The 15851-nt window shown below is 44.5% G+C and overlaps 1 protein-coding gene across 1 annotated transcript in view; it reads left to right on the top strand.

The window, feature by feature from the left end:
* The first annotated feature begins 3928 nt into the window (after positions 1-3928).
* COL9A3 (collagen type IX alpha 3 chain) overlaps positions 3929-15851 on the top strand; it is a 70931-nt gene continuing 59008 nt past the window's right edge. The window contains exons 1-4 of the mRNA XM_034787738.1: positions 3929-4222; positions 5474-5542; positions 13167-13202; positions 14374-14445. Of these exons, the coding sequence (XP_034643629.1) occupies positions 4157-4222; positions 5474-5542; positions 13167-13202; positions 14374-14445 (243 nt within the window). The 5' untranslated portion in view covers positions 3929-4156. The remainder of the gene's footprint in view (positions 4223-5473; positions 5543-13166; positions 13203-14373; positions 14446-15851) is intronic.

Here is a 15851-nt window from a genome sequence, read left to right as displayed (position 1 = left end):
CCAGTGGTGGATGTTATTTTTTCACATGAGGAGGAGGAAGAAGAGTGTATTACCAAGTTCTCACTTGTGAGGCTGTTTTGGGGAACTTGTAGGCAGTTGCACATCTGAAAAACGTCTCTTGGTGGGGAGGGATCTGCAGCTTCTTTGTGGGTAATCTGTGTTCTAAACTTGGTTCTGGCCTTGTTGATCCAGTGAGATCTGTCCTAATTCATCCCTTTTCATAGATCCCTTCCTTATAAACACACACAAACGTTACCCCTCTCTATTTCTCATTCAGCTCTCCCAAGCATACAACTTGTGCATCAGCAGTGCGCTCTAACATAACTGTGCATAACTAGGAATCCTCCAGAAGCTACTGTTTATAGGATAGGAAGCCTGGCACCTATGCCTGTCTTCTATCTGAGGAGTGATACCCCCTGAATCTGAACTGCTGGCTGGCCCAATTTGCCCCAGATTTCACCAATGTCCATGTCTTTGCCTGGCCTGAACAGAGGTTGATCGCCCTTCAGCTGTCTTGTTTTTAAATCCTGTTAGGCTGAAGCATAACTTCTTAAACTGGTGTCTTGTCCAGTACAAACAATACTTTTTTTTTTTTTAAAGCATTCTCTCTAATGGAGCTTGAAATGAGTATTTTTTTTTCCCTAATTGCCATGCAGAAAGGGATATTATCTCTTTAGCTCTCACTTGTGGCATGATAAATTTAACTTGCAAAATAAGTGTGTAATTAATATATACAAAATTTTTATGCAGATGCTGTCTGTGATGCTGCAGAATAATCTTCACTGCTACATTGGGAAGGCAAAGGAAGGATTGCCTTCTGGTTCAGGAAGACCTGGCTTCGTTTTCCAGACTATCACAGGCTTTTGGGGCAGGTTGTTTATCTGTATGCCTCAGTTCCACACCTGTAAAATGGGGATAATGCTTCCCTCCATCCTGGGCTGTTGTGAAGATAAATGTTTGTGTTGGGAAGGTGCTCACTTATGGCAGTGGAGACTGAAGCTATAACTAGATGGATGCCACTTTCTGTGGCTGTTGCTCTTGGTTTTTATAATGTGCCATTCCTGCCAATTGACTTTAAGATAATTAGCATCAGCTACTATAGGAATGGGCATAATAGAATATATATTACACACACACACACTACATTAAAAGCAGGAATCAGTTCTGGTTCTGTTCAATATCTTCATCAATGATTTAGATAATGGCGTAGAGCAGTGGTGGGCAACCTGCGGCCCATGGGCCGCATGCAGCCTGTCATGGTAATCCACTGGCGGGCCGTGAGACAGTTTGTTTACATTGACCGTCCACAAGCACAGCTTCCAGTGCCTAGGAACCCACTGCCCTTGGGAGCTGCGGACGGCCATGCTTGCAGACGGTCAATATAAACAAACTGTCTTGCAGCCCACCAGCCCATTACCCTGATGGGCTTCAGGTTGCCCACTGTTGGCGTAGTAGAGAGTACTCTTATAAAGCTTTGTGAATGATATCAAGCTGGAAGGGGTTGCAAGTGCTTTGGAGGATAGGATTAAAATTCAAAATAATCTGTTCAAACTGGAGAAATGGTCTGAAGTAAGTAAGATGAAATGCAATAAGGACAAATGCAAAGTACTCTATTTAGGAAGAAGCAATCAGCTGAACACCAACAAAATGGGAAATGGCGGCCTAGGAAGGAGAACTGCACAAAGGCGTCTGAGGCTCAGAGTGGATCACAAGCTAAACATGAGTGAACAGTGTAACGCCGCTTCAAAAAAAAACCCCAGCAAACATCATTTCTGGGATGTATTAGCAGGAGTGTTGTAAGCAAGACAGGAGAAGTAATTCTTCTGCTTTACCCCATGCTGGTTGGACCTCAACTGGAGTATTGGGTCCAGTTCTGGGTGCTACATTTCAGGGAAGATGTGGACAAATTGGTGAAAGTTCAGACAAGAATAACAACAAAAACGATTAAAGGTCTAGAAAACATGGCCTATGAAGGAAGATTGAAAAAATTGGGTTTGTTTAGGCTGGAGAAGAGAGGACTGAGAGGGGACATAAGAGGTTTCAAGCACATAAAATGTTGTTTCAAGGAGGAAGGAGAAAAATTGTTCTCATTAACTTCATAAGCTAGGATAAGAAGCAATGGGCTTCAGTTGCAGCAAGGGCAGTTCAGCTTGAACATTAGGGAAAACTTCATGTCAGGGTAGTTAAGCACTGGAATAAATTGCTTATGGAGGTGGTTCAGCATCAGTGCTGGTATAGCTTGGAAATGTATTAACTCCCTATGGGTTCCCTCCGTTGCTACAAGGTCATTCAGCCCATAGTTGTACCTTAAGTACTAGCCCACACAAACACCATGGAGCAAGGGGAGAGGTTAGAGCCCGTGGAGCTGTGCAACAGAGGTGACCATCCAGGTGCCCTCTTGATAACTCTTGAGCGGATTATGGCAAGGTGCTTTTGAACCCCACCTTAAATAAATGCTGAAGCAAGAAGATACACTGATTAGGTGAGCTGCCAGGCTATTTCACTTGGAGCACAGGACCTTACTGCTCGGGGGCAGCCCTTGCTGCCTATTGGTTCCCGAGTGGAGTTTATGGCTTGGAACAATGAAAACAAAACATTTTTGCTATATTTTGTTGGTGGGGGGACCATCTCTATTTGTAATATGCACAGATTTTTGCCCCCATCATCCCCGCTAGAGACAAATGTCACATTAACCCACTTTATGTTTGTATCTCTTTTCTGGGGTAATGGAGCAAGTGGTCATGCTAGGAGACTAGTGCATTGTTGCTTGGAGGGGAGGGGGAAGAAAAGCCATGAATCCACTTTCTGAAATTTACACAGTCATGGCTTTTGAAGGCATTTGCATTTCTCCTTCCCTCTAGGTCCCCAGCTCCCTCCTCTGTGCTTTCTATCAACTTTCTGGTAGGCAGATGGAATAAGGAGAGGTGGGCAGGCTCTTCTGTTCTGTAGCGGGAACACACTCACTTCTCATTCAAAAAGGGAAAAGAGCTAGAGTGCAGTTGCATCATAATGAGCATCTCTGACCCCTTAATCGCAATGAGTCTCTTTCCCCAGTGCATCTCCACTTCCCAATTTTCACAGACAGTCTCCTTCTTTGGATGAAATCATCTTGAACTAACGCGTAAAGGGAAACATGGAGCCATTTGTAGGATTGAAGTGGGCATTCACTCACGAAAGCTTATGCTCCAATACATCCATTAGTCTTAAAGGTGCCACAGGACTCTCTGTTGCTATTTGGAGGATTGTGAGCCTTGCTAATATGCTCACATCTCAGATAATCTACTTCTGGATTGTTGTCGTCTTCTCAGTGTCACATGCCTGTAGTGAAAATATTTCAAAGGCAAGTTTTGTTTTAATCTTTTCAGCTTTCTGTGGCTTTCTCAGGGTTTCTCCTACATTCCTCTTCTCGTCACTATGCCGGCTGTCTCTTCAATGCCACATAAAGTGCACACAAAAATCAACCAGATGCTCTTTGAGTCTCCAAGAAAAAGCACAGGTGAACACAAATCTGTAGCTGATAAAGCATTTAATGAAGCAAAGATACTAGCCCTATTCTCTGCCCTGACCTCGTGCCTTTATAGGGATCCCTGCCTTTATTCCACAAAAATAAAAATCCACAGACATTAACTAAGTCTTCATTTTTGTTACCTTTCATCCATCTAGTACTAAGTTGGTAGTGAATTGTGAACTACTTTTCACTGGCCTAGACGAGACCAAAGTAACATCTGTGTCTAGGGATGGTGGATTTTAATTTTGTCTCCTTAGGGTTATCTGTCTGAGTGACAATTTAGCTAAGGCAAGGCCAGCCTTTCCTCAGTTAGAAAGGTCCCCTCCCTGTTTGCAGTTGGCTTGAGCTGTCTGTCTGTGCGGTGAATGTGTGCCTCCTTTCATAACTGACTGTGCCACTCTGCAGTTTGCCCCCCCCCCCCCTTTCCCCACCTTCCCCTTCCTGAAACCTAGTCTCTCTCTCTGAGCTCAGCCCCTCTCGCTTGCCTGTGCTTCTGAGCTCTGCCCCCTCCAGCTGGAGACTCAGGTTTATCTGGAGACTGAGGGGCTCATTCGGGAGCTGAGATCTGAGAGGTGAAGGAGAGATCCATTGGAACCAGGAGAAGAGAAAGGGGCTAGTTTCACTGAAGAGAGGCAGAGCGTGGAGACCATGGCTGGATTCTCAGCTCTTGGGCTGCTCTTTCTTTTTCAACTACTAGCCACATCCTCAGCTCAGGTAAGAATGTGCCTTTACTTCTAAGGGCCAAAAATCCCAGCTATTGATGGAAAAAATACATAAGGATCAGAGGGTCTCATAGCAGCAGGATTAAATATGCACCATATGGCAGCAGGCCAGATAATTGCTGTTAATTTAAAATCAAAAGTTTTGTGTCAAACTGAGAGAGCATATTGCTTGCTAGGTGCCTAGCGGTGAGAGCAGAAGTGTTTCCTGGTTGGGGTTTATTTCATGTCCTATGATATGGAAACTGCCACTTTAAACTTTGTGTAAAAGAATTGTCCTCATAGTTTGGTTTATAGCTGTGTCGGAGAAGCCTCAGGAAAAGGAAAAGGTGATTTGGGGGAGGGGGGGGAATTGTTTTACTATAAAAGACAAAGTTGCCCACTAAATAAAAATCCCCTGTGCTCCACCTCTTCATCCCATTCAGGGTTTTTCTTCCTCCCACCCCCAGTTGATCTATTTTTGAGACCTGTTTAGGAACAAGCACATTTAATTTATATTCATTTAGGTGAAGCTACGTGTATTCGTAGCAAACGTCCCTGTAGTGGTGTTGACTTTCCAGTGTGTATCGTTCAGGAAAATTCTCGGGGGGAGGATTTTTCGTTGCCTTAATGAAGGAATTTTTGCAGCCTGGCTCAGGAATTCTGAGCTGACCCTCATCTGCTGTGAGCAGAACTAGCTCCACAATGAAACCTTTGTTCCCTCAAGCTGCATTGCAGGTACTCTCTGGAGCTCTTTCCACAAAGCAGACCTTTATAGGATCCCCACTTCTCCCACACCCCTAAGAGCTAAACCCCCCACACACTGTCCAGCTCAGATGGGCAATTACTCAAGTCCCTTTAGCTGTGCCTTCCTTCAGACATTAACTGTATAGTTCCATCTCTTCTGCTGCCTGGTTGTATGTGAATGTCACTTTTAATACCAACCGCACGCACAGATTATTCTAACTTGGCTTTGCCTTTTCTCTGTGTCTACACTGTGAGTGACTGGGAACAGCCTCTTGTGGAGCAAGGGCAGATATGATTCCCTGTAAGCTTCCCATTCAATAAACAGCTCCTGCTGAATGGGGATGGGTTGGGTCTCACGGAAGCACCGAGGATGTGCTCAGATTCTTAGCAAATTAAGTCTGGAAAGATTCTTGCTTCCTCTGAGTCTGTCATGGATAGAGAAGGGGAGCTGGAGTTGCGCTGTGATCTGTGACCTACTGTGTGTGTTTTTTCTTCCGTTCTCTCTCCCCATCCCTCCCAGAGAGCAGGACCACGAGGCCCTCCTGGACCACGAGGACTCCCTGGATCACCTGGCAAGGAAGGCATAGATGTGAGTGCGGAGCAGCGGGCGGCAGGCTGAGCTGGGGGAGGGAGGTGGGGTGGAGCAAGGGGAGGGCACATTTCATAGAGGAATTCTTCTAGTCCTCCTGTCGTCCAGAGAGAGGCTCCAGGCATTTGGGCAGCACTTCAGAAGAACCGAATTAACAGCCCATGTGCCGTAGGCAAGGAAACCAAGGGGCTCTGTCCTGCTGAGGCTGAGTTATGTCTGGAGGTGCTGAGTGCCTAGGAGTTGCTCAGCGCCTTGCAGGATCAAGCCCTCAGTGCCAAGTGGGAGTTTATGACAAAGCTAGTGTGTACAACAGGGATTTGTTAATCTTCCGGGCATCCTGCAACGCTTTCTCTCTGGTATCTGCAAAGATGCAGGTTAAAGGGTGGAGGACAGTAGTGGGTTTAGTGCAGCAGTTACTGTACTGGGTGTTGTTACTGCACGCTCAGTGCAATACTGTGTATTTTATACCATTAGACAATTGTTTGTTTTAAAACGTGTCAAGCACCTGGCTCTCCAGAGAGGCCCTAGAAAGCCGAATTAAATACACCACGCTGGATGCTGATCTCACCCTGGCTTGACACCACTCTAGCTACACTGTCTTCAATGGAATTACCCCAGTTTTACACCAGTCTGATGGAGATCAGAATCTGGCCCATTGATTCCACTTGGAATTTAAATGTCCTTAGTTTGTAGCAAGAGGCAAATTAAATCTATGGGAATACTTTTTTTGGTGGTTAATTCCTTATTATTAACCCTTCCCACGACTGCAGGGTTAGCCTCTTGGCTCCTGCAGAATTTAGTGAAGCAGGAAATCTTGTCCTATTTCTTTTAGTTGAAGTTTCCGCTGAAATGAATTGAAATTTATACCCACTGGATAAAGACAGACTTGTCTTCCACACCTATCACAGTGGATTAAAATCGGTTCAGGTGATCTCAAAGGAGACTATTCATATCTCAAATACTAAGGATCAGATTCTGATCCTTTCATTCATGTTGAGTAGCACCTTACTCCTTGAGCTACTTGTCGAGTAATTTTCCTACTCATCATGAGTAAGAGTGTCAGCATAGGCCTTAAAAGCAGCCTTTCAAAATTCTATTCCTCCCATGCAAGAAAGTTTATTTTGACTGAGAAAGCTAAAAAAAGGTTTATTCCTTTGCATCCTGTAACGGGTGAACAAGAAGCTTTTGTGCCTGTGATTGCAATTTTTTATGACCATTTTGCAAGGCTGGCCACAGTGAAAACATCATTGTTTTGCAGCCATTTCCCTCCACGTGTTCACTAGACTAAGGGAAACCATTTTACTAAATAATCTTATATTAGTTTTTAATAATGAGTGGTTTAGAGAAAGTAGGTCGGGAACTTCTATCTGAAGTTTTGTAATAGAAGAACAAGGCAATTTAAAATGAAAGATAGCAAAGGAAGTTCTTTTCCACACAATTAGCCTGCAGAACTAATTGCCACAAGTTATCATTGCATACCAGATCTTAGCAGGATTCAGAAAAGGATTGGATATTTCTATGAGTAACGACAAAATCTAGAGTGGTGATGATAAGGATTAAAAGAAGACCAAGAATTTTAGGGCGGGTATAAACCTCAAGCTTCAGTTCATAGACCATCATCTAACTAATGGGGATCAGGCAGAAACTTTTCCTGGAAGCAGGTTGTTCTGTTACTGCTTTCTGCTGGGTTTCTTTCATCTTCCTCTGAAGCAGGTGTTACTGGCTGCTGTCAGAGACCGGAGACTGGGCTCGATGGATGACCGGTATGACCCAGTATGGCAATTCCTATGTTCCAAATACTGTGCGGTTCCCACTAAACAATTTCCCGCATAAACAGAAGTTAGTGTCCTTTGATTTTAATAATCCAAATACCATAGCGTCATAGAAAAATATAGGGCTGGAAGGGTCATCAGGAGGTCATCTAGTTCGGGCCCCCCCACACTGAAGCAGGAATTTAGTAGATCTAGTCCATCCCTGACAGATACGTTTCCAATCTGTTCTTAAAAACCTCCAGCTTCCCTAGATAACCTATTCCAGTGCTTAACTCATTATAATTAGAAAGTTTTCTCTAATATCTAACTTAAATCTTCCTTGCTGCAGATTAAGCCAATTGTTTCTTATCCTTCCATTGGCTGACGTTGAGAACAACTGATAGCCACCTTTAAAACAGCCTTTTACATATTTGAAGAAGGTTATCAGGTCCCGTTCTCCCCCCGCCCCCAGTCTTCTTTTCTCTAGACTAAAGATGCCCAATTTTTTTTCAATCCTTGTTTTCGAAGGTCTTGTCATTTTTGTTGTTCTTTTTGGATGCTCTCCAATTTGTCCACATCGTGTCACAATGCAGGCAAATCAGTGCCGTCAAAGTGCAGCAGTCTGCTTAGATAGATGTTTTTGAAGATGTGTCAGCTGTTCTAAAACGAAAAGAAATAACATGCTATTCCTCACTCTACAGGGACTGGGTTTCCCTTCAAGGAACCAAAGGCCACGCTTTCAAACGTGGCCTGTAATTCTAGGAACCTCTGTTCTGGGCCCCACCCTGAGACGCCACTGGCCCGAATGCTCACGACTCCAACCAAAGTCAGCGGGAGCTGCAGATGGTCAGCACTTCTGAGGCATCGGGCTTAGCGTGTCTCAGGTGGGAGTCCCAGAAATGGAGACATCCCTAACTAATGGCCATTCATGAAAACTTGGCCCTCATTGTCCAACGTGGGCCTGATCCTGCAAAGCTCTGTGCACCGGTTGCACATTTTTAGGGGCTTGTTGAAGGAAATGGACTTGGAGGGCACTTGGCACCTGCAGGATGAGGCCAGGTAATAATAATGAATAATTAATCAGCTGAAGCTAATCTTGATAGATCATAATATTAGACTGAGTTAAATCTCAGGGGAGCCAAACCCTGCAGACTTGCAAAGGGAGGTTGGTGAGAGTGTTGACCATGTAAGGAAGGCAGGATTTCTCTCATAAGCTGTCCTTAACTGAATGAAACAAGGATGCAGCAGGAGCAAAAAGAAGGGAAACATGCTGTCATGTATTAATAAATGAGAAACGCTCACCAGTCATTCAGGGTCAGAGCCTCATACCATTCCACCCATTGAGTCTGCAAGGAATCCCATTGACTCAGAGCATCAGGGTCAATATTTCTGTGGTTAGCATCAAGTGCACCAGCATAGTTTAAGGACCACCGTTGGCCAGGGTTCTCTGAGAAGACGTTGTGAGGTGTGTAATCCCACATGGCTGTGCCTTTTTATAGCTCTGAATATAGAGGAACCTATTGAAGGTGTGTCAGAAATCTAGGCTGGTTTTTCTTTAATGAAAGAGCAACTGTGTAAATTCTAATACTGTAAAGAAATAACTTCTTATTTTATACGCGTGAGATCATTTTCAAAGGCATGCTCTGAACTTTTCTTGAGCATTTTAAAATACTATGAATTCCTCGTGTTTTTCCTGTTATTTTCTAAAACCATCCTGGCCACGTTCAGTTCATAGATGGCTTTAGAGAAATGACTGTGCAGAATTACTAAAGAGCATTCGTGGTCAGATGTACACTGCAAAAGTGTGCAGCAACTGCTGAATATAGGCCTCAAACAATGAACAGTACATAACATGCAACTAAATTATTCAGGCCAACTCTGGATAATCCTCAAATGAATCCTGCGCTATTGGCACCCTTTCCAAAAGCTCCTTGCTTCGCTTCTGCCTCTCACTTTCAATCCCATTGAAGCCTCCTCTAATTATCTCCTTTAAAACACTGCATGTTCCGTGATCTGTAACAAGGTAATTGCTTAGCTCCCAAGAATACAAAGGGTGTGTTGTGATTAAACCAGTCACCTAAGAGTTGCTCTGAATTATTTCCAGCATGCAATTGTTACAAAGCCATTGTCAGTTCTCTAACAGACATTTCCCCTCCGGTGTGACTTTAATATAGGGTGGCTGAGACTAAGTAAACTTACTTCCATCTCATGTAAAACCGGGGAGAACTATTCCATTACTGACAGCCACTGATTCTAATTCACTAAGAAGGATGACAGCGATTTGCCACCAGAGGTATAAATGCTGATCAAATTTCTGATTCTGAATGGGTTCTGCTAGCACAGACCCCACTGCTCAGGTAGAATCCCCCTTAAATCAAATGGGGACCCCACAGGGGTTCACGATAGCAGATCCCAAGGTGTGATCAGGTCACAAGACAGGAGAACTGTTCCTGAGTGGCTTTCTCTGATGCTGTGACCTTGCTGCCATGTATCAGTATCACAGAGGCCTGTAGGGAAAGGGGGCAGGGTGATGGTGTTAATCTAGAGGCGGATACAAAACATTGCTGTTCATTCTGTTATTCAAAACCTGCCATCCCAACATACCTTTCCCCCCTCATTTTCATTATAAAAGCTCTTCCCCAGCTCGGATAAGGGCACCTATCTGTGGCATATTTCTGAGCAAAGGACTGCAATGGAATGGCCTCTGCAAGTCAGAGCACAAAGACTCCCTCTATCTACTCACCCTCCAAGCTGTGCGTTCTCTCAACAGCCGCGCAACACGCAAAGCCCTGCACTCTGACTGACTCAGGGCAGCCGGTCCAAGCATAGGGATTTGCACAGGAACTTTATGGTTGCAGACGTAGTAAACATAGAGTCAGTTCTCAAATTCTTCTACCTTCACAACTTCCCCCACCCAAAATGCCCACTGTAAAGATGGCCACCGCTAACCCTACTCAGTAGCCACTCCTGTGCCTCCACATCTCCTCCTAAGGAAGATTGCAGCTCTCACCTCCCCCCCACAAGTGTAATTAACAAAAAAATAAATTAAAAAGGTAATGTAGGTTTATTATTTATTTAACGCCGGCTCCATTCCAGCCATAGGCCCCCTCCCTAGCATCTCTTTGCCCTGGAACTTACTTTACCCAGGATACAGCTAGTACTTCTTAAACCTGGAGCACCCTGAAACAATCCTCTAGGTAGCCTGCTGGAGGGGGAATGACCCACAGGTCTCCTTGATCACTGTCATTGAAAGGTGGTTTAAAAAATAAAAGCAGAAACTTTGTCGGAAAAGTAAACCCTGCCTTAAATTGTTTTCTGAAGGATTTCCCCCAAGCAAACATCACTGTGGTTTCTAGGCAAAATGGAGGGAAAAAGGTTAATATTCTCTCTGCTTCCGGGTGACTGGGGATTCCCTTTCCACAAGGGAAATTTCCAGGTGGTGTCATAACTGGTTCTAAGCCACCCATTTCTGACCCCCACTCCAGCGAGACAGGAGGGACTGTGGTGAGAAAATGCTGTGCTCCAGTGACCACAAGGCTGCTCTAACTTTATGCCGGGATGGCTGGCTCCAGGGTTAGGAGAGTAGAAATGTGGCAGGTAGCCATCCATGCCCCCTCCCCAGAGCACAGCTCAGGAGATCTGAGACATGTTAAACTCATGGGATAACAGGCAACACGTTTTCTTAGATTATTAAGAAACATTGCAATATAGACTTTATTATCTCCGTCCCAGATACATAACACTTCCTGCGCAGATTAATATAATTAGACCATCTTCTTTGCGATTTTTTATTTTAAAATAGCTAGAGGGAATGCAATAGCAGTTTTTAGGCTAAAGAAAATCTTATTTTTCTCTTCATTTCAGCTATATTAATTAAATGCTCAGCTTGTCTGGAGCAGTTGATCGTTCTGTTTTATGTACCGAGATGGCCCCATTGCTGGAGAATCGCATTTTGTAATGCATTTATCCCCACAAGAGGGAGGTGCTTTTATCCCCATGTTGCAGACAGAGGCACAGCAAGGCCAAAGATTTGCCCAAGGAATCCAGTGGGAGAGCAGGGGATTGAGCCCTGGGATTCCCAAACCACTGGGCCATCCTTGCATCCTGGTGTGTAGAGAAGATGAGCATTCCTCCCAGGAAGTGAACACAAAGCTCAGACAGTTCCCATTCTTTCATATTGCTTGGTCTGTGGCCTATGCCAATCTTTAAACAATATGTATGGGCAGCATAGTATTGGGGGTGGGGAGACATGGTCCAGCACCAGGAGTGGAGATTTTGGAGATTTTTTTATTTGTCACCTTTGTGCCAGCTTGTCAATGCCATAATTTTAACCTGGCTCCCCAGCAACACTGAAAATAGGAGCCATTGTCCAGTGGTGCAATGTTATCCGTTGGCAGCTACCTTACTTTTGCAATTGAATTGGGAGGGATGGAGATCAGTTGTTTTTTGCTTGTGCCATCTCCTCCCTCCCAAAATTAACCCTAAAAACAGAGCCCATGAATATAATCCGTTCAGACACATGTAGTCTGTCTCATCACTGGTTTATGGTCACATGTTCCCCTGAGAGTGTCACAAATCCTCAGGATGTCCTCTTGTGCCTGGTTTTGCATTTGCATATACAACTCAACAGAATATGTAAAAGCTTCGGTGGCCAGACGCCTTCCTCTTTGCTTTACCTCTGAGGAAACCCAGAGTGTAAGTTATTCCTAGAAGGGTCTGGGATAAATTATACTGTTTGAGCAGCATTCCGAAACATAGAATCATAGGACTGGAAGGGACCTCGAGAAGTCATCATGTTCTGACCCCTGCACTCATGGCAGGACTAAGTATTATCTAGACCATCCCTGACAGGTGTTTGTCTAACCTGCTCTTAAAAATCTCTAATGATGGAGATTCCACAACCTCCCTAGGCAATTTAGTCCAGTGCTTAACCACCCTGATAGTTAGGAAATTTTTCCTAATGTCCAACCTAAGCCGCTCTTGCTGCAATTTAAGCCCATTGCTTCTTGTCCTATTCTCAGAGGTTAACAAGAACAATTTACCTCCCTCCTCTTTGTAACAACCTTCTATGTACCTGAAAACTGTTTATCATGAATGAAAACTGTTAACTGAATCGTCTCTCTCTCCAGAGGTTGCTGGTGAATAACATGTGGGTTTTGCTAGATAGAATTGCCAACCCTCCAGGATTGTCCTGGAGTCTCCGGGAATTAAAGATTAATCTTTAAGAACATAAGAACGGCCACACTGGATCAGACCAAAGGTCCATATAGCCCAGTATCCTGTCTTCTGACAGTGGCCAATGCCAGGTGCCCCAGGAATGCACAGAACTGGTAATAATCAAGTGATCCATCCCCTGTCGCTCATTCCCAGTTTCTGGCAAACAGAGGCTAGGGACACCATCCCTTAATCTTTAATTAAAGATTATGTCAAGTGATGAAACTTCCAGGAATATGTCAAACCAAAATTGGCAACCCTCATAGATGTGGAAGATTGGAACAGTGAACTTCATGTTTCAGAGGATGGCAGGATCAATGGCTTAGCGTATAGTAAGTCATGGGCAGACTCTAATGAGCGTGTATGTGGCTGCTGCAAAGAGACTGTGATAGGGAAAAGAACGAGGAGTACTTGTGGCACCTTAGACACTAGCAAATTTATTTGGGCATGAGCTTCCGTGAGCTAAAACCCACTTCATCGGATGCAGGCAGTGGAAAATACAGTAGGAAGATATATATATACACAGAGAACGTGAAAAAATGGGTGTTGCCATACCAACTATAACGAGACTAATCAATTAAGGTGGGCTATTATCAGCAGGAGAATAAAAACTTTTGTAGGAGAGATTTCAGTTTCATTCTCTTTTTTCATTCCTTTAGGGAGAACCTGGCCCACCTGGTTTACCTGGCCCACCAGTAAGTATTTACTGATCAACAACTAATTTACTCTCTCGCTTGTAAATCTGCTACAGGGAATGATGTATGTGAATCACTAGTTTTTCAGCAGCAAGGGTCACAAATTGCACTTTCTCCTCTCAGTCCTCAGCAGAACTCCTATTTGCATGTTTGGCATGCAAACTGAGAACAACCGGCAGCATGGAGTCAGCACTGACCTTAAGAAGAAACATACTTTCCTGTTTCATAGTTAGAAGAGCAGAGGATCTAGGATAAAGCATCAGAATAGTGGAGCTAAAGGGCTTGTATTGTCGTTCAACTCTCTTTGCAGACATTGTTTTTACAGTTCTTTCAACATGAGAAAGAACACTATGTAAATGCAGAGTTTTCATATGGTTATGCAGCACTCTCAGCTCTGGCCTCCAGTTTGCACACTTGTTTCTGGGTGTCCAAATCATCATTTGGGCATCCTTCCGGTTGCTTGGCTTGCACACACACATGCAGCTTTTGCACATTGAAAATGTGTGTAGGCCACTCCTGCAACTGCTTTTAGTTTTACCTGCAAACGTGGACTGTAAAATCAAGCTTGGAAATTTGGCCCATAGCGGAAAAATATGCAAACGAAAATGATAAGTAAAGCAGCGTCAGAGATAAAATTAAATATTGTGACAGAATTTGCAATAGGTGGCAAAACATGCGGGACTCAGTCTCCACTCTGGCTCTGTAAAACTGAAGAGGGGCTGTGTGACAGTGCTAGCATTATGTCACCTTTGTGGCTCCCCATTCCTGAGATCATCCAGGGTCCTCTTTAGCTCCCTAGGCATCTTAGAGTGGTCCTAGGTCTCCTCAGAACTGTGCCAGCTGCAACACCCCCCAACCACACCGTGACGCCCCCTTGTGCTCGGGGCTGCAATGGGGATCAGTACACGTACATGGAACTGCACGAGAAGAAAGCTGTGCCAAGCAATTACCAGGTTTATAGAAAAATGAACCAAAGCACATAAGTGTCTAGAGATTTACATACTTGTAGATTAATTATCAAATCAATTTATTTTGAAGACATTTTCCTGCATTGCAGGATATAAATTTAGCACTTTAAGAAATGAGCTGATCATCTTCTTATCTTGTATCAAGTCATAGCATGCTTCTGTAATTATTATATTAACAGTGACTGTCTATTAATCTGGTTTAGGGGCCGAAAGGTGCACCAGGGAAGCCTGGAAAGGCTGGTGAAGCAGGGTTACCTGGCCTTCCTGGAGTGGATGTGAGTATTTCAGCTTCTTCTCTTGGACTGATCAAATATTTTACATTGGCAGCAGATGTGGGTACTGAGCTGAATCTGTGTCTTACGTACTAAGAGAAATCTTATGCAAATTTAGTTGTTGTTGGGTTTCGCAACATGTTTTGATCAGCGCAAAGTCAAAACTTAGCGCATCAGTGGTCTATCCTAGGCACTAGCTGTCAATGACCTGTTTTGATTATATGATCAGCGCTGTCTCTCTTCATGGTTACTCCCAGTGGCCCAGAACAGCCTCTGGCTATTGTAGTTTCAGATGATTTGAGGTGTGGAGAACATTGAAATCATTAGGTGTTTATTGTGCAAGCCTCAAAATCTTCCTTTTATTTGGGCTGTTTGCACCCACCTGAAGCATCAATGGTGTGAGCCAAGAATAAACAAACCTACAAGAGTTCAGATTTTCTTCAGTTCCGTTGCAAGTGGATTCTAGGTTCCCAGTAGGTTCAGAATAAACCTCTTCAGTTCTCGTCAGGGTGCCAGATGTCTTTGGTCCTTTCCATCTTGGGATGCCAAATTACTGAAACACTGATATGGCTGCTGTATAACCAAGTACAAAAATAGACACATTTCTGATTCAGGAATGAGGAAACAAAATATCAAACTGATAAAGTTTGGTCAGTTAAGTCCTTTCAAAATATATGAATGTAAACCAATTCATATTTTTGGATTCAGTGGCTCTTCAAGGCTTAATGTATGTACTTCATTAGAGTCCATGTGCAGCTGGCTTTAAGTGCAAATGAGGCAAGGCTGTGATCTGGTGGTAACTGTGCTACCAAAAGCCAATTACTAGTCTGAGATCTAGTGGTTTGAATGCAATGGTAGAGTACTGAAACCGTAACTGGCCAGTCTTCCATGGACTTCTTGCAGCACGGCATTATTCTTTGCTGTCCTGTAGCTCATTGTGCATTGTTCCGCCCTAAAATCAGCCCATATCTACCTTCCTGAAGAGAGCGCAGCAGCTGCATTCAGAGAATTGCAGGTCTCCGAGCCTAGCATACGATGACTGCCTGCCACCAAGCATAGGGTTACCATATTTCAACAAGCAAAAAAGAGGACGGGAGGAGCCCCGCCCTAGCCCCGCCCCTGCCCCTCCCACTTCCCGCCTCCCCAGAACTCCCAACCCTCCCCCCGTTCCTTGTCCCCTGACTGCCCCCTCCTGGGACCCCTGCCCCTAACTGCCCCCCGGGACTCCACTCCCTATCTAAGCCTCCTTGCCTCTTGTCCCCTGACTGCCCCAACCCTTATCCACACCCCCACCCCCAGACAGACCCCTGGGACTCCCACGCCCCATCCAACCACTCCCCACCCCCTGACAGCCCCCCCCCAGAACTCCCAACCCATCTAAACCCCTCTGCTCCCTGTCCCCTGACTGC

The sequence above is a fragment of the Trachemys scripta genome, chromosome 12 (genome assembly GCF_013100865.1).
Source record: "Trachemys scripta elegans isolate TJP31775 chromosome 12, CAS_Tse_1.0, whole genome shotgun sequence".
Lineage (NCBI taxonomy): Eukaryota > Metazoa > Chordata > Testudines > Emydidae > Trachemys > Trachemys scripta.
Note: the sequence above shows the minus strand (reverse complement) of the source record. Positions and strands in the feature narration are given on the sequence as shown.